Source organism: Oncorhynchus nerka, linkage group LG19, assembly GCF_034236695.1.
Source record: "Oncorhynchus nerka isolate Pitt River linkage group LG19, Oner_Uvic_2.0, whole genome shotgun sequence".
Taxonomy (NCBI): Eukaryota; Metazoa; Chordata; class Actinopteri; order Salmoniformes; family Salmonidae; genus Oncorhynchus; species Oncorhynchus nerka.
Window position 1 is genome coordinate 9,941,323 of NC_088414.1, and position 22,284 is coordinate 9,963,606.

General features: G+C 44.8%; 1 protein-coding gene across 1 annotated transcript in view; it reads left to right on the plus strand.

Annotated features, from left to right (window-relative positions):
* Positions 1-22,284, plus strand: part of LOC115101013 (junction-mediating and -regulatory protein-like) — a 53,161-nt gene that overhangs the window by 7,130 nt on the left and 23,747 nt on the right. Inside the window, exon 2 of the mRNA XM_029620157.2 lies at positions 14,164-14,337. Within this exon, the coding sequence (XP_029476017.1) occupies positions 14,164-14,337 (174 nt within the window). The remainder of the gene's footprint in view (positions 1-14,163; positions 14,338-22,284) is intronic.

Here is a 22,284-nt window from a genome sequence, read left to right on the forward strand (position 1 = left end):
CATCTGCACAGCCCAAGATGCAGCTTCGATAGCTATCCTAACCCTTTTCAGACCTTGTCTGTGGAGTGTTTTTGACGTGAGTGTGGAGAGACAGCTCGGGTTGGTTGCTATGGGTTTCAGCCCTGTCGAGTCAGAGCGAATCTGTCCTATATTTCTAAAAGGTATTTAATAGGGGTGTAATAGTACACATATTCGTACCGAACCGTTCGGTACAGGGACCTCGTTTGGGCCACACTGAACCCAAATACATACATAAAAAAATATATATTTTTACAAAATAAAAACACTAGGCCTATAGGTTATGCGTACGCTGTGTTGTATGCCTTGAGTAAATCTGAGCTGAAAAAAAGTATCATTTTGGGTTATTCCGTTAAAACAACTAAAGACTATGCGCACTAGTGTTGCACAGTATACCGAAACTTCTGAATAACACACTTGAATAATGCGACACGGCATGTAGAAATTTTGAAAATGTTCATTATTGTTCTCAAAACAATGTCCATACAGGCTAGAACACATTACAATGCAAAAAGATACCGGTAGCTTCCAGCTTGGTAGGCTAACTATCCTTGCTAGCGTACAGCTGAAGCCAGCATCAATTCACTACCCTAGTACCGTGTTTGTGATAATGCAAAATATGCTGATTTCAAAGCTAATTGCCACCAAAACTTTATTAATTCACATAATTGTTCTCTCTCTCACATCTCTTCCAAAGAGGGTCTATTGCCTCAGCAAACTGCCCCCCTTTTTCCTCATGAATGACATCATTACTGTTTAAAGAGACAGTGTGCACTTGAAAGAAATAAGCTACTTCTATGCATATGTTGTTGATCAGTACAATAAAATACACGGCACCTTTTGGCAGCTATTCATTACATCATCGAGTCTTCATGGGTATGAAGCTACAAGCTTGGAACACCTGTATTTGGGGAGGTTATCCCATTCTTCTCTGCAGATCTTCTCAAGCTCTGTCAGGTTGGATGGGGAGCGTTGCGGCACAGCTATTTTCAGGTCTCTCCAGAGATGTTTAAGTCCAGGCTCTGCCTGGGCCATTCAAGGACATTCAGAGACTTGTCAAAATGTGTATGAACCCTGAACATGGCTGCCATAAAATGAAAACTATCATAAAATATGCAAAAATAGGCATCTAGTTGGCACTTTGTGGTTTTTGCACTCAACTGTGTGAAGTTGGAGCTGAACCAATCAGAGGACTTGGGCGAGAAGAAAAAATCTCTAGCGCTCCTCTCTTGCCCGCCCTCCATAGTCGTAGTACTATCAAAAATTGTGGATAAATGAATCATTTCTTGATCTGTCCTCTTGAACAAGGTCATGGATAATATACATCTACCTAGGTTTTCTATGCTCCGTCAAGAACGTACTGCACCGTCAGGTAAGGTTAGGGGGGAGGGATGTGTCTCTTTTTTAACCTTTCTAGGGTATGTGGGACGCTAACGTCCCATCTGTCCAACATCCAGTGAGATTGCAGAGCTCCAAATTCAAATACAGAAATGCTTATTATAAAAATTCAGAAAACAAAACATATTTTACATAGGTTTAAAGATTAATTTATTGTTAATCCAATCACGGTGTCAGATTTATAAAATGCTTTTCGGCGAAAGCATACCTAGCCCAGAACATAGCCCAGTTGACAAATTATTACAAACAGTAACCAGCCAAGCAGAAGCGTTACAAAACTCAGAAATAGAGATAAAATGAATCCCTTACCTTTGATGATCTTCATATGGTGGCACTCAGAAGACATTCATTTACTCAATAAATGTTCCTTTTGTTCGATAAAGTGTCTTTATATTCAAAAACCTCCATTTGTTTTGCACATTTTCTTCAGTATTCCACAGGCTCAAACGCAGTCAAAACAGGCAGACAAAAAAATCCTAATTGTATTCGTAAAGTTCGTAGAAACATGTCAAACGATGTTTATATTCAATCCTCAGGTTGTTTTTAGCCTAAATTATCTAATATTTCAACCGGACAATAACGTTGTCAATATAAAAGGTAAACAAGAAATGCACTCTCTCGGGATTGCGCATGAAAAAGCTCTGACACGTCAGGGTCCACTCATTGACTTGTCTTGCTCCCTCATTTATAAGAATACAAGCCTGAAACAATTTCTGTTGACATCTAGTGGGAGGCATGGGAACTGCAAATTGAGTCCTAAGTCAATGGATACTGTAATGGCATTGAATAGAACTACAAAACCACAAAAAAATAAATACTTCCTGAATGGATTTTTCTCAGGTTTTCGCCTGCCAAATCAGTTCTGTTATACTCACAGACACTATTTTAACAGTTTTGGAAACTTTAGGGTGTTTTTTTATATCCAAATCTACAACCAAATCTACTTATATGCATATCATATCTTCTGGGCCTGAGTAGCAAAATTCCAAATGCTGCCCCCTACCCTAGAGAGGTTAACAACAGCAGGTGCGCAATCTCTAATGTTAAGGAAGTCTCTATATTTTGCTCGCCTGAGTCAGAATACCTAATGATAAGCTGCAGACCACACTATTTACCCGGAGAGTTTTCATCTATATTTTTTCGTAGCTGTCTAGTTATCACCACAAACCGGTGCTGCCACTTAGACCGCACTCAACAAACTGTACAGGGCCATATGCAAAAAAGAAAAATACACATCCAGAGGCAGCGCTCCTAGTGGCCAGTGATTTTAATGCAGGGAAGCTGAAATCCAGCATGTCACCTGTGCAACCAGAGGCGACAACTCTAGACCACCTTTACTCCACACACAGAGTAAAGCATACAAAGCTCTCCCCCGCCCTCCCTTCGGCAAATCTGACCATAACTGTATCCTCCTGATTCCTGCTTACAAGCAAAAACTCAAACAGAAGGTACCAGTGACTCTTTCAATTATGGAAGTGGTCCGATAAAGCTGGAATATATTCCGGGATTCATCCGATAACATTGAAGAGTTTACCAAATCAGTCACCGGCTTCAGTAACAAGTTGTTCCCCTAGTGACTGTATGTACATATCCCAACCATAAGTCATGGATTACAGGCAATATTCACACTGAGCTAAAGGCTAGAGCTGCCCCTTTCAAGGAGCGGGACACTAATCCGGACACTTATAAAAAATCACCCTACAAGCCATGAAAACAGGAAAAGCATCAATACAGGACAAAGATCGCCCAGTGACACAAGCCGAACAGATGAGCTAAATAACTTCTATGCTTGGTTTGAGGCTAGCAACACTGAACCATGCACGAAAGCACCAGCTGTTCTCGACGGCTGTGTGATCTCGCTCTCAGTAGCTAATGTAAGACCTTAAGCAGGTTAACATTCACAAGGATGCAGGGCCAGATGGATTACCAGGACTCGTACTCAGAGCATGCGCTGACCAGCATTTTCACCTCTCCCTAACCCAGTCTGTAATCTACATGTTTCAAGCAGACCACCATAGTTCCTGTGCCCAAGAATGCCAAGGTAACCAGTGTATATGACTATCGCCTTGTAGCACTAACATCTGTAGCCATGAAAGGCTGGTCATGGCTCACATCAACACCATCATACCAGACCCACTGGACCCACTACAATTTGCATACCGCCCCAACAGATGATGCTATCTCTATTGCACTCCACACTGCCAATCCAACCTGGGTAAGAGGAACACCTATGTGAGAATGCTGTTCATTGACTATATCTCCATGTTCAACACCATAGTGCCCTCCTTGCTCATCACTGAGCTCAGGACCCTGGGAATGAGCACCCCCACTCTGCAACTGGATCCTGATGGGCCGTCCGCAAGTGGTGAGGGTAAGCAAAAACACATCCGCCACGCTGACCCTTAACACGGGGGCCCCTCAGGGGTGCATGATCAGTCCCCTCCTGTACTCCTTGTTCACCCACGACTGCATGGCCACGCATGACTCCAACACCATCACTAAGTTTGCTGATGACACAACGGTGGTAGGCCTGATCATCGATGACGATGAGACAGCCTATAGGGAGGAGATTAGTGACAACAACCTCTCCCTCAATGTCAGCAAGACAAAGGAGCTGATCGTGGACTACAGGAAACGGACGGCCAAGCACGCCCCCATTCACATTGACAGCGCTGTAGTGGAGCGGTTAAAGAGCTTCAAGTTCCTCTGTCCGCATCACTGAGGAATTAACTTGGTCCACATACACCAACACAGTCGTAAAAAAGGCATGACCTCATCTCTTCCCCCTCAGGAGGCTGACAACATTTGGCATGGGCCCTCAGATCCTCAAAAAGTTAAAAAAAGAAATGTCCCCTTTTCAGGACCCTGTCTTTCAAAGATAATTCGTAAAATCCGAATAACCTCACAGATCTTCATTGTAAAGGGTTTTAACACTGTTTCCCATGCTTGTTCAATGAACCATAAGCAATTAATGAACATACACCTGTGGAACGGTCGTTAAGACACTAACAGCTTAGAGGCAATTAAGGTCAGAGTTATGACAACTTAGGACACTGAAGCGGCCTTTCTACTGACTCTGAAAAACACCAAAAGAAAGATGCACAGGGTCCCTGCTTATATTCGTGAATGTGCCTTAGGCATGCTGCAAGGAGGCATGAGGACTGCAGATGTGGCCGGGGCAATAAATTGCAATGTCCTTAGTGAGAAACGCCTAAAGACAGCGCTACAGGGAGACAGGACGGACAGCTGATCGTCCTCACAGTGGCAGACCATGTGTAACAACACCTGCACAGGATCGTCCGAACGTCACACCTGCGGTACAGGTACAGGATGTTAACAACAACTGCCCAAGTTACACCAGGAATGCACAATCCCTCCATCAATGCTCAGACTGTCCGCAACAGGCTGAGAGAGACTGGACTGAGGGCTTGTAGGCCTGTTGTAAGGCAGGTCCTCACCAGACATCACCAGCAACAACGTCGCCTATGAGTACAAACTCACCGTCGCTGGACTAGACAGGACTGGCAAAAAGTGCTCTTCGCTGACGAGTCATGGTTTTGTCTCACCAGGGGTGATGGTCAGATTCGCGTTAATGGGTGAAGGAATGAGCGTTACACCGAGGCCTGTACTCTGGAGCGGGATCAATTTGGAGGTGGAGGGTCTGTCATGGTCTAGGGCGGTGTGCATCATCGGACTGAGTTTGTTGTCATTGCAGGCAATCTCTACACTGTGCGTTACAGGGAAGATGTCCTCCTCCCTCATGTGGTACCCTTCCTGCAGGTTCATCCTGACATGACTCTCCAGCATGACAATGCCATACTGCTCGTTCTGTGTGTGATTTCCTGCAAGACAGGAATGTCAGTGTTCTGCCATGGCCAGCGAAGAGCCCGGATCTCAATCCCATTGAGCACATCTGGGACCTGTTGGATCGGAGGGTTAGTGCCATGGCCATTCCCCCAGAAATATCTGGGAACTTGCAGGTGCCTTGGTAGAAGAGTGGAGTAACATCTCACAGCAAGAACTGGCAAATCTGGTGCAGTCCATGAGGAGGAGATGCACTGCAGTACTTAGTATCTGGTGTGGCCACCAGCTGCATTGACTTTTGATATTGTCCCCCCCCCCCTTTGTTCAGGGACACATTATTCCATTTCTGTTAGTCACATGTCTGTGGAAGTTGTTCAGTCTGTGTCTCAGTTCTTGAATCTTGTTATGTTCATACAAATATTTACACATGTTAAGTTTGCTGAAAATAAATGCAGTTGACAGTGAGAGGACGTTTCTTTTTTGCTGTGTTTACTTACACACGGTCACACACACTTCTTACACTCACATGCGCATATTGATGCCACACACACTTTTACACTTCACATACGCTGCTGCTACTCTGTTTATTTTCCGTCCTGATTGCACAGTCACTTTTACATGTACATATTACCTCAGCTGCCTCGTACCCCTGCACATTGATTCGGTACCGGTACTTCTTGCATATAGTCTTGTTATTATTATCTATTGTGCTACTATTTTTACTCTGCATTGTTGGGAAAAAGCGTGTATGTAAGCATTTCAAGGTATTTTGCGCATATGACATTGATTTTGATTGCTTGATCTAGCTCTGTCAACAGTAGGCTTCTAATGATGTGATGATAGTCAGTTCACCAACGACAACAAGGCATGTTGAATGAATGGCAGTCTAGTAGCCAGACCTAACATGATGGATTATGTCAGTGTGGAGATCTGAAACTAGCTCATATAGGCCTAGTTCAATTGTTTTGTTTAGCCGCAGCTAACGTGTACTATAGCCTAGCCTGCCTGTTGAGTGCTGTTTTGCTGCTAGCTTCTCTCTACATGTGATTTCTCTTCACACTTTAGTTAGCTTACATGCTATTTAGATAGTAATCCAGTTTAGAACAATATTCAAGTAGAATACGTACGTTTTCTATGTATTGTGTTGTATTGTTCACTATGAGACTATGAAACGTCAGTTAGACTCTGTTGTGCATTTATATAGCCTTTTAGTCTGAGCTGCTCATTTTTCTGTATTGTTAGTTTTACATCGTTTCAACTATTTAACTTGAGGTTTATAGAAAGCCTATCCCCGACTGGTTCAGTTCTTCATTAGAGTTTGGCTGGCTCTCAAATGATGGTTGCAGACACCTTAAGGAGGACAGTACAGTGTGGGTGTCGCACGCATCGTTGTGGGGTCCGCAGGGCCTGGGTTGCTGCCGCCATGCTGAAGTGGTACTCCTAAAAGTTCTTCAAGTTTGGCAGGTCTGTGTCCACCGTGTACTGTTAATGGGGAGCTAACATGGCTGCCATAAAATGTGGAAGTGTCCTGTAAATGCAGAAACCGCATTGGCCCGAATCTCTGAGTGTGCATGGCTCTGCTTGCTGATGTGTTTTGCTATTTGCTGCCAGAGCCATATATATATTTTACGGTGTTCCCAATCTTTGCCCAGAGTGGGTGAAAACACATTTTGGCGATTTTAAATTGCACTTATGTTATATAATACATTTTTACCAAGACAAATATGATTATTCATGTTCTTAATTGTTCAGTGGGTTCTTTCTCTAACATATCATGAACATTATATACAAAAAGTTGGATTTCATAACCTAATACAGCCGATAATAAGCACCGAGCTCTGTTGACATAGCAGCGCAGATTTCCCTTAACAACTTGAGGATTTTACATTTTGTGCTAGTATTCAAGTACCTGCCCTGTATTGACCCCCTAAAGGTCAATGGGCTACAGTTAGCTGTTATTAGAAACTTAGCTAGCTAATGTGAGCTATGCACATCTTCCCCTGACATGCTACATCACAATACATGTTATCTGCCGAAAGATGGCACCCTACACAGGGTAGTGTCCCCAATCACTGCCCTAGGGCATTGGGATATATTTTTTTAGACCAGAGGAAAGAGTGCCTCCTACTGGCCCTCCAACACCACTTCCAGCAGCATACCACCCTGCATACTACTGCTGGCTTGCTTCTGAAGCTAAGCAGGGTTGGTCCTGGTCAGTTCCTGGATGGGAGACCAGATGCTGCTGGAAGTGGTGTTGGAGGGCCAGTAGGAGGCACTCTTTCCTACTGACTGAGCGGTGGTAGGCAGAAGCAGGTGTGTAAACGTTCATTCAAACAGCACTTTCGTGCGTTTTGCCAGCAGCTCTTCGTTGTGCGTGAAGCATTGCGCTGTTTATGACTTCAAGCCTATCAACTCCCGAGATGAGGCTCGTGTAACCAAAGTGAAATGGCTAGCTAGTTAGCGCGCCCTAATTGTCGTTGTGTTGCTGGTTCGAGCCCAGGGAGGAGCGAGGAGAGGGACGGAAGTTACACTGGCAATACTAAAGTGCCTATAAGAACATCCAATAGTCAAAGGTTAATGAAATACAAATGGTATAGAGGGAAATAGTCCTATAATTCCTATAATAACTACAACCTAAAACTTCTTACCTGGGAATATTGAAGACTCATGTTAAAAGGAACCACCAGCTTTCATATGTTCTCATGTTCTGAGCAAGGAACTTAAACGTTAGCTTTCTTACATGGCACATATTGCACTTTTACTTTCTTCTCCAACACTTTGTTTTTGCATTATTTAAACCAAATTGAACATGTTTCATTATTTACTTGAGGCTAAATTGATTTTATTGATTTATTATATTAAGTTAAAATAAGTGTTCATTCAGTATTGTTGTAATTGTCATTATTACAAATAAATGTAAAACAAATTGGCCGATTAATCGATATCGGCTTTTATCCTCCAATAATCGGTATCGGTATCGGCGTTGAAAAATCATAATCTGTCGACCTCTAGCTTTAATACACTATAAGTGAAATGTATCTAAATACTTATGCCATCTTCAAATGGGAGAGACTAGATATTCAGTTGAAGTCGGAAGTTTACATACACCTAGATTGGAGTCATTAAAACTCTTTTCAACCACTCCACAAATTTCTTGTTAAGCCATTTTACCACAACTTTGGAAGTATGCTTGGGGTCATTGTCCATTTGGAAGACCCATTTGCGACCAAGCTTTAACTTCCTGACTGATGTCTTGAGATGTTGCTTCAATATATCCACATAATTTTCCTACGTCATGATGCCATCTATTTTGTGAAGTGCACCAGTCCCTAATGCAGTAAAGCACCCCCCACAACATGATGCTGCCACCCCCGTGCTTCACGGTTGGGATGGTGTTCTTCGGTTTGCAAGCCTCACCCTTTTTCCTCCAAACATAACGATGGTCATTATGGCCAAAAAGTTCTGTTTTTGTTTCATCAGACCAGTGGACATTTCTCCAAAAAGAACGATCTTTGTCCCCATGTGCAGTTGCAAACCGTAGTCTGGGTTTTTTATGGCGGTTTTGGAGCAGTGGCTTCTTCCTTGCCGATCGGCCTTCAGGTTATGTCGATATAGGACTCGTTTTACTGTGGATATAGATACTTTTGTACCGGTTTCCTCCAGCATCTTCACAGGGTCCTTTGCTGTTGTTCTGGGATTGAATTGCACTTTTCGCACCAAAGTATGTTCATCTCTAGGGGACGGAACGCGTCGCCTTCCTGAGCGGTATGACAGCTGCGTGGTCCCATGGTGTTTATACTTGCGTACTATTGTTTGTACAGATGAACGTGGTACCTTCAGGCATTTGGAAATTGCTCCCAAGGATGAACCAGACTTGTGGAGGTCTACAATTTTTTTCTGAGGTCTTGGTGGATTTTCCCATGATGTCAAACAGGCACTGAGTTTGGAGGTAGGCCTTGAAATACATCCACAGGTACACCTCCAATTGACTCAAATTATGTCAATTAGCTTATCAGAGGCTTCTATAGCCATGACATCATTTTCTGGAAATTTCCAAGCTGTTTAAGTACAACAAAGTCGGGGTATTGGAGTGGCCATCACAAAGCCCTGACCTCAATCCTATGGAACATTTGTGGGCAGAACTGAAAAAGCGTGTGCGAGCAAGGAGGCCTATTGTGTGGAGCTTGTGGAAGGCTACCCAAAACGTTTAACCCAAGTTAAACAATTTAAAGGCAATGCTTCCAAATAAAGTAAATAATTCTCTATACTATTATTCTGACATTTCACATTCTTAAAATAAAGTGGTGATCTTAACTGACCTAAAAACAGGAAATTCTTATGAAGATTAAATGTCAGGAATGGTGAAAAACTGAGATAAAATGTATTTGAGTGAGGTGTATGTAAACTTCTGACTTCAACTGTATAAAGTGCTTTGATTTCAAAATGGCAAATTGGATGGAAAATACCCTAAAATAAAATGTTACAGATGAAACATTTGATCTGAAATCCAAAATGCTGGAGTATGTATCCAAATGTAACATTTTAGCATCTCTCTCGAAATACATACGTAGAGGAGTGTACACCCATATACAGCTAGTGAAATGATGAATACAATACAGTGTATGTTGTTAAAGTCACACACACACACAGCTCTGTGGAAGGTGTTGCAGCCTTGTTCCCTTACGAATAATTTTGTAATGGCGGACTCATTTTATGTAACACATAAATAGCTGACATCTTAACTCAAAAAGGGATGTGTTCTTTTAAAGACAGGACTGGTGTTTCCCTTCATAGGAAAGGTGTTTCCTGCCTGCCGGGCCTACTGGCATCACACTATAGCAAGACAAGGCAGATTTCACACTGACGGACTGGAAGAGTTCGGTTTGATAATAGGCCTAGAACGGATATCCCCCCCCCAGCCAATCAGGGCTGTACGTCGAGAAGAGATAGCCAATCCCTGTGATGATTATGTTAGCACTGACCTGAGATCAAGTACCACACACACACACACACAAACATGATCGGGAGTGCTCCCAGGGCTGTAATTACACTCAGCTGCCTCCTGCCTTAATCACACCTGGGTCAGAGGTCACAGGAAATGATGTCACTCAACAGACAACATTTTCCATTCTTGCCCCGGAGGTTGCATTGTTCCCACTGACAGGATTTGGTCATTTGTGCCTATGGGCAACTTGTACCTTCCTACTAAATCAGCTATGCTGCTACTGTAGCTCTCTCCCTCTCAGCCAACCCACACTTACAGTAGCTAAGGTGTTTCTCTGGAGCTCTCAGCAGCTGCAGGGGTAGACAGTCAACTAGTGCAGGGCTGGCCTGTCTGTGGTTACCATGGAGATGCCTGGCCAAGGTAAACAGTAGGAGCAGTGTTGGAGCTGAATGGAACAGTGTCTGTCTCTAGCCTCTGGTCCCTAGAGTGGACTTGTGTCTCTCTGTGTGTGCGTGTGGCTATGGAAAGCCTGGCTAGGGTTAACAAATAAGAGCCCCTATTCATCCCATCTACAGCTCCTCCACTGTTTTCAATCCACACCAGACAGAGCAGAAGAGTACTGCTCAGGCTATTCACTGCTTAGATAGGCTGGTTATACATTTACGCATTCAATGTTATCCCTGGGAGAACTTAGGGAGAGTTGTACTGTATGAAGCGAGTGGTTCCTAGGCTAGTACATGATTCATTTGATGGTTGTGAGGTGTGGACAATGGTTACTTTGATAGTGTTATCAGGGAAACAATGCTATAGTTGTCTGGACTCCTAGACATACAGTATGTTCTGTATCAGCAGCAGTTGCTGGTTTTCTCTTTCTAATTTCTATTGAATGGATTTTTATGATATGGCCACACACCTACACATTAGGGGTGTAACGGTACATGTATTCTCATTGAACCGTTCGGTACGGGGACCTCGGTTCGGTCTGCACTGAACCTGAATAAAATATCTGACAATTAAAAACGCTAGGGCTATAGGCAATGCCTATGCTACATTGTATGCCTCGAGTAAAGCTGAGCGGACTTTTTTTTTCTTCAGGGTATGCTCACGTTGTCTACAAAATCTGAATCTTAATGGGCTCATTTCAAACTGTCGTTTTGCGAGGCGCAGCCGGGAACTAGTTCTGTATGATGGCGAGTGGTGGGATTGTAAACCAGGAGGATTCTCCACCCGTTGTTTTAATCTCCAGTTTGGGACAATTTAGGCTTCCCTGTAGATTACAGCGACAATGGACAGAGAGAGTATGTCTCCACTGTTCAACGAGAATAGCCTATGCAGCTGCTAACACCTCAAACATGTTGACATATTTACGACGACATCACACCAGTATTCCTGCTACTGGAGCAAGATGGAAACGCCAACAAAACAACAACACAACACCGTCTCCCATCTGCAACACTGTCTCCCATCTGACCGGCCCAAACAAATTAGAAGAGCGATACGCATGTTTATAGCCGTGGAAATGCGCCCATTCTCGATGGTTGAGCAGAATAGAGGGTTTTAGCACCACGTTATGCCCTCTCGCACCCATTTCAGTAAACCGTTAGTTCCCACTCTATATACGGTGAACAGAACATATAAACGCAACATGCAACAATTTCAAAGATATGACCTGATTTAGTTCTAATAAGGAAATAAGAAGTAAATTCATTAGCCATAATCTATGGATTTCACATGACTGGGAATACAGATATGCATCGGTTTGTTACAGATGCCTTAAAACATAAGGTAGGGACGTGGATCCGAAAACCAGTCAGTATCTGGTGTGACCACCATTTGCCTTATGCAGCGCGACACATCTCCTTCGCATAGAGTTGATTAGGCTGTTGATTGTGGCCTGTGGAATATTGTCCCACTCCTCTTCAATGGCTGTTGGAAGTTGCTAGATATTTTGGCGGGAACTGGAACACACTGTGGTACACGTCGATCCAGGGCATCCCAAACATGGTCCATGGGTGACATGCTCAATGGGTGAGTATGTAGGCCATGGAAGAACTGGGACATTTTCAACTTCCAGGAAATTTGTATAGATCCGACATGGGGCCATGCATTATCATGCTGAAACATGAGGTGATGGTGCCGGATGAATGGCACGACAATGGACCTGAGGATCTCGTCACTGTATCTCTGTGCATTCAAATCGCCATAGATAAAATGCAATTGTGTTCATTGCCCGTAGCTTATGACTGCCCATACCATAACCTCATCGCCACCATGGGGCACTCTGTTTACAACATTGACATCAGAAAACCTCCCGTCTACACGGCGCCATACACGCTGTCTGCCATCTTCCCGGTACAGTTGAAACTGGGATTAATCTGTGAAGAGCACACTTCTTCAGCGTGCCAGTGGCCATCGAAGGTGAGCATTTTCTCACTGAGGTCAGTTACAACGCAGAACTGCAGTCAGGTCAAGATCCTAGACGACGAGCACGCAGATGAGTTTCCCTAAGACAGTTTCTGTGGAAATTTTTCAGTTGTGCAAACCCACAGTTTCATCAGCTATCTGGGTGGCTGGTCTCAGATGATCCTGCAGATGAAGAAGCCCGAAGTGGAGAGCCTGAGCTGGCGTGGTTACACGTGGTTTGCGGTTGTGAGGCTGGTTGATCATACTGCCAAATTCTGTAAAACACCGTTGGAGGTGGCTTATGGTAGAGAAATTAACTTTAAATTCTCTGACAACAGCTCTGGTGGATATTCCTGCAATCAGCATGGCATTTGCACTCTCCCTCAAAACTTGAGACATCTGTGGCATTGTGTTGTGTGACAAAACTGCACATTTCAGAGTGGCCTTTTATTTTTTCCCGCACAAGGTGCACCTGTGTAATTAATAATCATGCCACATCTGTCAGGTGGTTGGATTATCTTGGCAAAGGAGAGATGCTCACTAACAGGGATGTCAACAAATGTGTGCACAAAATTTGAGAGAAATATGCTTTTTGTGCGTATTGAGCATATCTGGGATCTTGTATTTCAGCTCATGAAACATGGAACCAACACTTTACGTGTTGCGTTATATTTTTATTCTGTATATTTTGAAGCGCTACAGACACGGCCCTTTATTAGAGACACAGAAGTGCACATATTTTTCTCTTTGTAAGAAAACATAGCATAGGCCTATAAATGTCTGAGCCCTGTTTACATATTGATTTCACAGGCATTTTCTACTTGATTTTAGTGTTGTTGTTAATGAGTAATCATGTGTTTTCATTTAAGAAAATCCAAAGTGTTAATCCTGATGTTGCTCTCACCAGGCATTATATGACTAATGATCTTTATATGGAGTCAGGAATACCAACACTTAATTTTGTCTTTAACTACAGTAACTGTTGGCATTTCATTTTCCCGCTGTACCGAAACCAAACCGTGACCCTAAAACCACAATACATACCGAAACGTGTATTTGTGAGCAATTACACCTCTCTCTCACACACACACACACACACACACACTTACACATGCTCACACACATTATCATGCTTATGCACTGACTGCACAAATACTCAAACCTTCTCATTTTACAGGTACTGTAACATTTGGTAAATACGTATTGTAATTTTTTTCTCCAGATGTTGAAAGAGCTTTCTGTTGAGGCAGCCATCATTAAATGGTCTGGAGTCTGGGCTGAGACTGGGGCCACTACACACACACACACACACTGATCCAGTCACTCCTGTGAATCAACGCTGCTACTAGTCTCAACAATATTAGCTATTCCTGAACGTTAGTAGCACCTCTCCTATAGCACCTTATTCAGAAGCACAGAAGAAACACACGTTCTTCAAACCATGTTCCCCATTTTCCTATTTTCTTTCTTTGGTACAGGCCTAGCCGTCTAGGCCTACCGAATCCTCCTAACTCTGCCTTGATGCTGTAAATTTTTTAATTATTTTAGTTGCTTTGATGTTTTTCTGAATTGCTAAATGATTTTGTTTTCTGTAGCTGCTGGAGAGGCACCGGGCCATGGAGAGTATGGTGGAGCTGCTGCAGGTGTATCCAGAGGAGGACGAGGCCTACGGAGAGTTACTGGAGGCTACAACACAACTCTACCACTACCTACTGCAGCCCTTCAGAGACATGAGAGAACTGGCCATGCTGCGCAAACAGCAGATCAAGGTAACAAATCCAATCCAATTGTATTTGTCACATGCGCCGAATACGACAGGTGTAGAAATGCCTACTTACAAGCCCTTAACTAACAATGCAGTTCAAGAAATAGTTGCTAAAATATTGACTAAATAAACTAAAGTTAAAAAACATCTAATCTAATCAATGAAAAAAAGAACAGAATAAATGTACATAACAATAAGGAGGCTGTATACAGGTCAATGTGCAGGGGTACAGGTTAGTTCAGGTCATTTGTAAAGTAGATAGTTAACAGCAAGTAGCGGCAGTATAAAAACAAGTCGGGGGGGGCTCAATGTAAATAGTCTGGGTGGCCATTTGATTAGTTGTTCAGCAGTTTTATGGCTTGGGGGTAGAAGCACTGTATACACACACACTGTACACACACACACACACACACACACACGCACTGTATACACACACACACTGTATACACACACGCACTGTATACATACACACACACATTAGCTGTTTCTGGCAGTCTGGGCTACGGTCAAGGTTAGCGTAGAAGTGGGCCTAAAGTCCTTTGACAGACAGCAGCATACACTCTAATACCCAGTATTTCTTAAGTCCTATCTAATGACATTAGGGTTAGCTCCTGGTGGGTAACTGGACTAGACGGCAGAGATAGTGGGAGTGACATGAATGTGGAAGTGCAATAAATGACAGGTGAGTTTTAAGTTGTTCCTTCTCTAATGGCTAAGCTGATTCTAGAGCTGTGGTGAAGGCTAAACTCTTCCCACAATATGATGGGCAGTCGTGTGTGTATGGGGGTTGGGGAGGGTAGAGGATCAGATCAGCTAGAGAGGCTTTCCCCCCCTTCAGTCCTCCTGCCTCCCTGCCCAGAGCAGCTTAACCTACAGTATTAGTACAGCAGTTTGTACTCAGCCTCTAAACCAGACCAGCCTGGAATACTGCAGTCTCAGCAGACACCTCTCCTCTCACTCTCCCCTCTCTCCTTCCCTTCTCGTTCACTCTCTCTGAGGCTGTTGTGTTAGTGAGGGTTGTGTGTTATTTCAGTCATCTCTTGTGAGTCATCTCTTGTGAGGGTCCAGTCTGTAGCTCATAGTCATGGCGTTGGGGGTGATTTCCCACTATTTGCCTTTTCCCCACACCACATTCCTCACCCAGCATGGCTGTCTGTGGTGCTGCGTTGATGTCACACACACACACACACACACACACACACACACACACACACACACATGACTGTGTGTGAGGGGAGTTTCTTCAGAACACAATGCAGCATTATGAACTTCGGATAGGACCTGGTTCCCGGTAGGTACAGATGTAGGATCAGTTTACCTTTCGAAACCACAAACCATTAGGGGGGGAAATGATGAACTGATCTTGAATCGGCATCTAGGGTGTCTTAATCCTTAATCCTCTCGTCGTTGCTCGCTGTGTCTGGGCTCACTTATTAAGCCTTCCGACACTGAAACATGAAGGAGAGATCTAGTCTCTGGGCTTGTTTGATAATCCTGCCAGTATGGTCAAAGCTGCTCCACTGATATGCTCTCCTCTAGTATGCCTGCCAGATGTCCAGAACCTGGAGCAATGATATGGCTCAGTAATCCTGCCTGCCTACTGGGTTGCAGCAATTAAACCCCCTACAATATGAATTCAAGTATGTTTGTTTGCTCATGTAGCTTGTAGGAGCTAGAGTACTGTACATTCTATCCACCATATAAATCCTGAATTGTTTAATGATTTAATAGTGATGGGGTAAGAAACTTGTTAGTTACATATCGCAACATTATTATAAAATGTTTTTGCTAGGTAGCGTTAGCTACTGCTAGTCGACTGTACCTGCGCCAAAACTCCAGTGTTTTTCATCCTCTAGCTTGTTCTCCATCTTTTTAAATAGTGAGCCATGTTTTCAGCACTTCTATTGCCATTGCTGATCAAAACTCATTTTTATCATGCTCTCTCTTGTCTCTCTGCAGCAGACACGGAGAGAACAATATGTTTGAAACATGAAATCGCAATATCGAGTCGCAATACATAGACTTGTAAAAATCACATGTCGTATCAGCACCTAAGTATGGTCATATCGTATCATGAAGCCCCTGGCAATTCCCAGTCCTATTACTTCATGTCCACTGTTTCCACACGCTTGTTCTTATTCCTGAAGACAACAGCAAAATGTTCTCTAAGCGTTGCTATATTGTGAGCTAAGGAGATCCGTCTAGGATAGTTGGTCAGTAGGTCTGTTTGATGCTATGATTGTGATTCAGCTCAACCACCTGTTGCCCTGAGGGGAAACCAACGGCTGGAAACAAAGCTGTATGCAAATGAACCCAAATATCAGACGGGCCAGTCAGTTGGTCGGTCGTTTGGATGTTGGTTGTTGCTTGGTTTCTCATAAACTGATGAGTCAGTAGAACAGCCCTACATTATACAGCTGGGAGTAGGAGTGTGTCACTGAGAGGAAGGACGAGCGAGGAAAGGGTGAGGGAGAGGAGAAAGGGGAAAGATAGGGTATTTGCATGTGCTCTGCATTGTCCTTGATGTTCAAGTGGGTAAATGTTGCGAGTAAGGTGAGGCGAGAATTGTCACGTGGACAGATGAGGGTAGGCTAGGTAGTCTTTCAATAGACTACTATCAGTGCCCCAAAGGAGATGATAACCTGATAAAGTTATAGCCTCCTCTTACCTCCTGGGAGTGTGAACACACACACACACACACACACACATACTGCACTGATGCCAATTGTCCTAGGACCTAGTGGAAGGTGTAAATGAATCCTGTCACCTTTTTTAGAAGGGAGGAGCTGACAATGGGTTAAGCTATACAGTGCATTCGGAAGATATTCAGACCTCTGGACTTTTCCCACATTTTGTTAACGTTACAGCCTTATTCTAAAAAAGGATGAAATAAAACGGGAGACTTTCCGAATGCACCGTTATTTAGCTGGTTGTACGAGTAGACGGGAGATATACTCTTATGATGAGAAGTTGGGAACAGTATCCATTTCACATGGTTCTTTTCTTTCTGGAACCTTCTGAACTAGGGGTGGGAACCCCGTAGGCTTGGGCGGAATGCCATATGCCGGGGTATTTGGAAATAGCCACGGATGATTTTTCTATACCGTTGAAACTATTTCTTTGAAGTTTTTCAATATGTTTTTAGACTTGTAACTGCTTTCTAAGTAAATACTTGCAGTCAACTTGTCCAATTTGTTAGGAGATGAAGCAAATTGCGTTCTTCATTTCATTTCATTATTTTACATTATGAAGCTTACCGTAGTTCCCTAGAACAGTTGCGTCAGTCACGTGTTTGTTTGTAAATAGCACAACGGGAGGAAAACGGGAGCAGGTGAATTCAAATGTGTATTGACAGGGGTTGCGTTTTTATCTGTTTTATTTTGCAGCAATAGAGTGATCAGGGTCGTGCAACTATAGTTTCCCTTCACAGAAAATACATTTGTGCGCAACACATTCGTCAGAAAATAGCTACATTTTCATCGGATGACAACAGAAGTGCAAAACTATTTGGCTGGCAGCCACACAAGTAAATGAGCTTACAATGAAAACCAAGGATTTTTTTTACTCCTAATGTTTTGCAAAGAATTATTCTGCCCGTTCGTGAATTCTCATCTGAGTGGAGAAGTGCAACTAAACCCAGCAAAAATTACAATAAGATGCTTTTGCGTTTACAAAACCCAGCAAGATTTTTTTTTAAATCAGCGGGAAAAACGCAGAATTCTGCATTAACGCGACCCCCAAGTTTAACTTGCTAAGTGGGTGAATTAATAAGGAGACGGGGCATCATATAGTGTTAGCTTTCTGCAATGTTTGAGAAATCTGTACAGCTGACACTGCCATCTTGATGTGCTTTTCACCTCGTTTTTCTCGACCCATCTGCTCCTCTCCTCTCCGAGCAGAGCAGGCAGAGCTGCTCTCTCAGAGCTGTTGCCCTAGCAACTCCAGGCTCCACACAGACACAGTGTGTACACATGCTTCTCCAGAGCCAGTACTGTTCTTCCTTCAGACTAGCATGCGTCAAAACTCTGTTCATTTGCACAATGTCTCTTGTTCACATTCGCTTGTAAATGTCCAAACTCACAAAATATTACATTCAGTAGCTCTTACCTATATATATGTATAGCTTTATGAGCTGGATTGCCTGTTTTTGCAATTCATTTATTTTGATTTGTGCTTGTTAGCATATTTAGCTAGCAGCCTTCATGGAAATTCACTATTATTTGTGCTCATTTTGTTAGCTTTCTTGTAGATGCCCAATTGGCTTTTTTGTGTGTCTATTTGGCTCCCTCTTGTGTACTAAACCGGTAATACCGTAAATCCCGGGATGAGCGAAGGACGGTCTGACGATATGAAAATCTGGATAGAACTCAACCCGAGAACCCTGCAGTCCATGCAGGCTTTTGTTCAAACCCAGCACTAACTCACCTAATTCAAGTCATCAACTAAACATGGTCTTCAATTTCGACAGATATGTTAGAGCTGGGCTGGAACAAAAACATGCACACACTGCGTCCCACAAGCACTGGAGTTGCCCACCCCTGGGCAGAACCCTGTCAACATGCCAAAAGGAACAGGCGAAAGAGGGAACAGATGAATAGATTAATGAAGGGATGAAGTGGATGAGTGTCCGGGACAAAGGAGAGCAGGTATAGGATGAATGATGCATTGTGGGTCAGCCCTATCTTGTGTCGGACTGATGCAGCATGGGTATTCTGTTACAGCCAGGTTCAAAGGGCATACATTAATAAGTCATGTTGCTTCTGTAACTTATGAAATGGTGGCTAAGTACCATAGGTAGTTAGTAGGTAGAACCTAAAAGGCGTGTATGATAAAAAGTGTGTGCGCACACGTGTTTGCGCATGTGGTGACGTTCCTCACTCCCGTAGGTGATAGAAGGCTGTTTTAGGCGTCTGTGATAAGGACTGTGACACTGGTCCAGCTCTGTAGTTATTTCAGCCTGTGGCCCCCTGGCCCTGGGAACAGACCAGGCTGTTATTCCTGCCTCACTCACTCTGACACCAGCTGTCTGGAGCTGCAGATTACAGAGTGGGCTGTAGAGGAGGTGTGGAAAGATGGACAGAAGGATGGAGGTGTAGTACTGTTACTGTATGCAGAGAGAGGCAGTGTCAGTGTGTGTATAATTTAGTGGTGTAGGGTTAGGTCATGGCTGTATAGGGTGTCTCGTCTGAGATGAGACCATGACACAGCACAGCAACCAGGAAGTGACAGAAGATAAGGGGGGTTACTGGACCAGGTGGCAGACTGACACCACTAAAGCTCTCTGGCATCATCGCATTCACTATTCTTACATTTACATTTAAGTCATTTAGCAGACGCTCTTATCCAGAGCGACTTACAAATTGGTGCTTTCACCTTATGACATCCAGTGGAACAGCCACTTTACAATAGTGCATCTAGGTCTTTTAAGGGGGGAGAAGGATTACTTTATCCTATCCTAGGTATTCCTTAAAGAGGTGGGGTTTCAGGTGTCTCCGGAAGGTGGTGATTGACTCCGCTGTCCTGGCGTCGTGAGGGAGTTTGTTCCACCATTGGGGGCCAGAGCAGCGAACAGTTTTGACTGGGCTGAGCGGGAACTGTACTTCCTCAGTGGTAGGGAGGCGAGCAGGCCAGAGGTGGATGAACGCAGTGCCCTTGTTTGGGTGTAGGGCCTGATCAGAGCCTGGAGGTAGTGAGGTGCCGTTCCCCTCACAGCTCCGTAGGCAAGCACCATGGTCTTGTAGCGGATGCGAGCTTCAACTGGAAGCCAGTGGAGAGAGCGGAGGAGCGGGGTGACGTGAGAGAACTTGGGAAGGTTGAACACCAGACGGGCTGCGGCGTTCTGGATGAGTTGTAGGGGTTTAATGGCACAGGCAGGGAGCCCAGCCAACAGCGAGTTGCAGTAATCCAGACGGGAGATGACAAGTGCCTGGATTAGGACCTGCGCCGCTTCCTGTGTGAGGCAGGGTCGTACTCTGCGGATGTTGTAGAGCATGAACCTACAGGAACGGGCCACCGCCTTGATGTTATTTGAGAACGACAGGGTGTTGTCCAGGATCACGCCAAGGTTCTTAGCGCTCTGGGACGAGGACACAATGGAGTTGTCAACCGTGATGGCGAGATCATGGAACGGGCAGTCCTTCCCCGGGAGGAAGAGCAGCTCCGTCTTGCCGAGGTTCAGCTTGAGGTGATGATCCGTCATCCACACTGATATGTCTGCCAGACATGCAGAGATGCGATTCGCCACCTGGTCGTCAGAAGGGGGAAAGGAGAAGATTAATTGTGTGTCGTCTGCATAGCAATGATAGGAGAGACCATGTGAGGTTATGACAGAGCCAAGTGACTTGGTGTATAGCGAGAATAGGAGAGGGCCTAGAACAGAGCCCTGGGGGACACCAGTGGTGAGAGCACGTGGTGAGGAGACGGATTCTCGCCACGCCACCTGGTAGGAGCGACCTGTCAGGTAGGACGCAATCCAAGCGTGGGCCGCGCCGGAGATGCCCAACTCGGAGAGGGTGGAGAGGAGGATCTGATGGTTCACAGTATCGAAGGCAGCCGATAGGTCTAGAAGGATGAGAGCAGAGGAGAGAGAGTTAGCTTTAGCAGTGCGGAGCGCCTCCGTGATACAGAGAAGAGCAGTCTCAGTTGAATGACTAGTCTTGAAACCTGACTGATTTGGATCAAGAAGGTCATTCTGAGAGAGATAGCGGGAGAGCTGGCCAAGGACGGCACGTTCAAGAGTTTTGGAGAGAAAAGAAAGAAGGGATACTGGTCTGTAGTTGTTGACATCGGAGGGATCGAGTGTAGGTTTTTTCAGAAGGGGTGCAACTCTCGCTCTCTTGAAGACGGGAGGGACGTAGCCAGCGGTCAGGGATGAGTTGATGAGCGAGGTGAGGTAAGGGAGAAGGTCACCGGAGATGGTCTGGAGAAGAGAGGAGGGGATAGGGTCAAGCGGGCAGGTTGTTGGGCGGCCGGCCGTCACAAGACGCGAGATGTCATCTGCAGAGAGAGGGGAGAAAGAGGTCAGAGCACAGGGTAGGGCAGTGTGAGCAGAACCAGCGGTGTCGTTTGACTTAGCAAACGAGGATCGGATGTCGTCGACCTTCTTTTCAAAATGGTTTGACGAAGTCATCTGCAGAGAGGGAGGAGGGGGGAGGGGGAGGAGGATTCAAGAGGGAGGAGAAGGTGGCAAAGAGCTTCCTAGGGTTAGAGGCAGATGCTTGGAATTTAGAGTGGTAGAAAGTGGCTTTAGCAGCAGAGACAGAGGAGGAAAATGTAGAGAGGAGGGAGTGAAAGGATGCCAGGTCTGCAGGGAGAGTTTTCCTCCATTTCCGCTCGGCTGCCCTGTTCTGTGAGCTCGCAATGAGTCGTCGAGCCACGGAGCGGGAGGGGAGGACCGAGCCGGCCTGGAGGATAGGGGACATAGAGTCAAAGGATGCAGAAAGGGAGGAGAGGAGGGTTGAGGAGGCAGAATCAGGAGATAGGTTGGAGAAGGTTTGAGCAGAGGGAAGAGATGATAGGATGGAAGAGGAGAGAGTAGCGGGGAGAGAGAGCGAAGGTTGGGACGGCGCGATACCATCCAGTAGGGGCAGTGTGGGAAGTGTTGGATGAGAGCGAGAGGGAAAAGGATACAAGGTAGTGGTCGGAGACTTGGAGGGGAGTAGCAATGAGGTTAGTGGAGGAACAGCATCTAGTAAAGATGAGGTCGAGCGTATTGCCTGCCTTGTGAGTAGGGGGGGAAGGTGAGAGGGTGAGGTCAAAAGAGGAGAGGAGTGGAAAGAAGGAGACAGAGAGGAATGAGTCAAAGGTAGACGTGGGGAGGTTAAAGTCGCCCAGAACTGTGAGAGGTGAGCCGTCCTCAGGAAAGGAGCTTATCAAGGCATCAAGCTCATTGATGAACTCTCCGAGGGAACCTGGAGGGCGATAAATGATAAGGATGTTAAGCTTGAAAGGG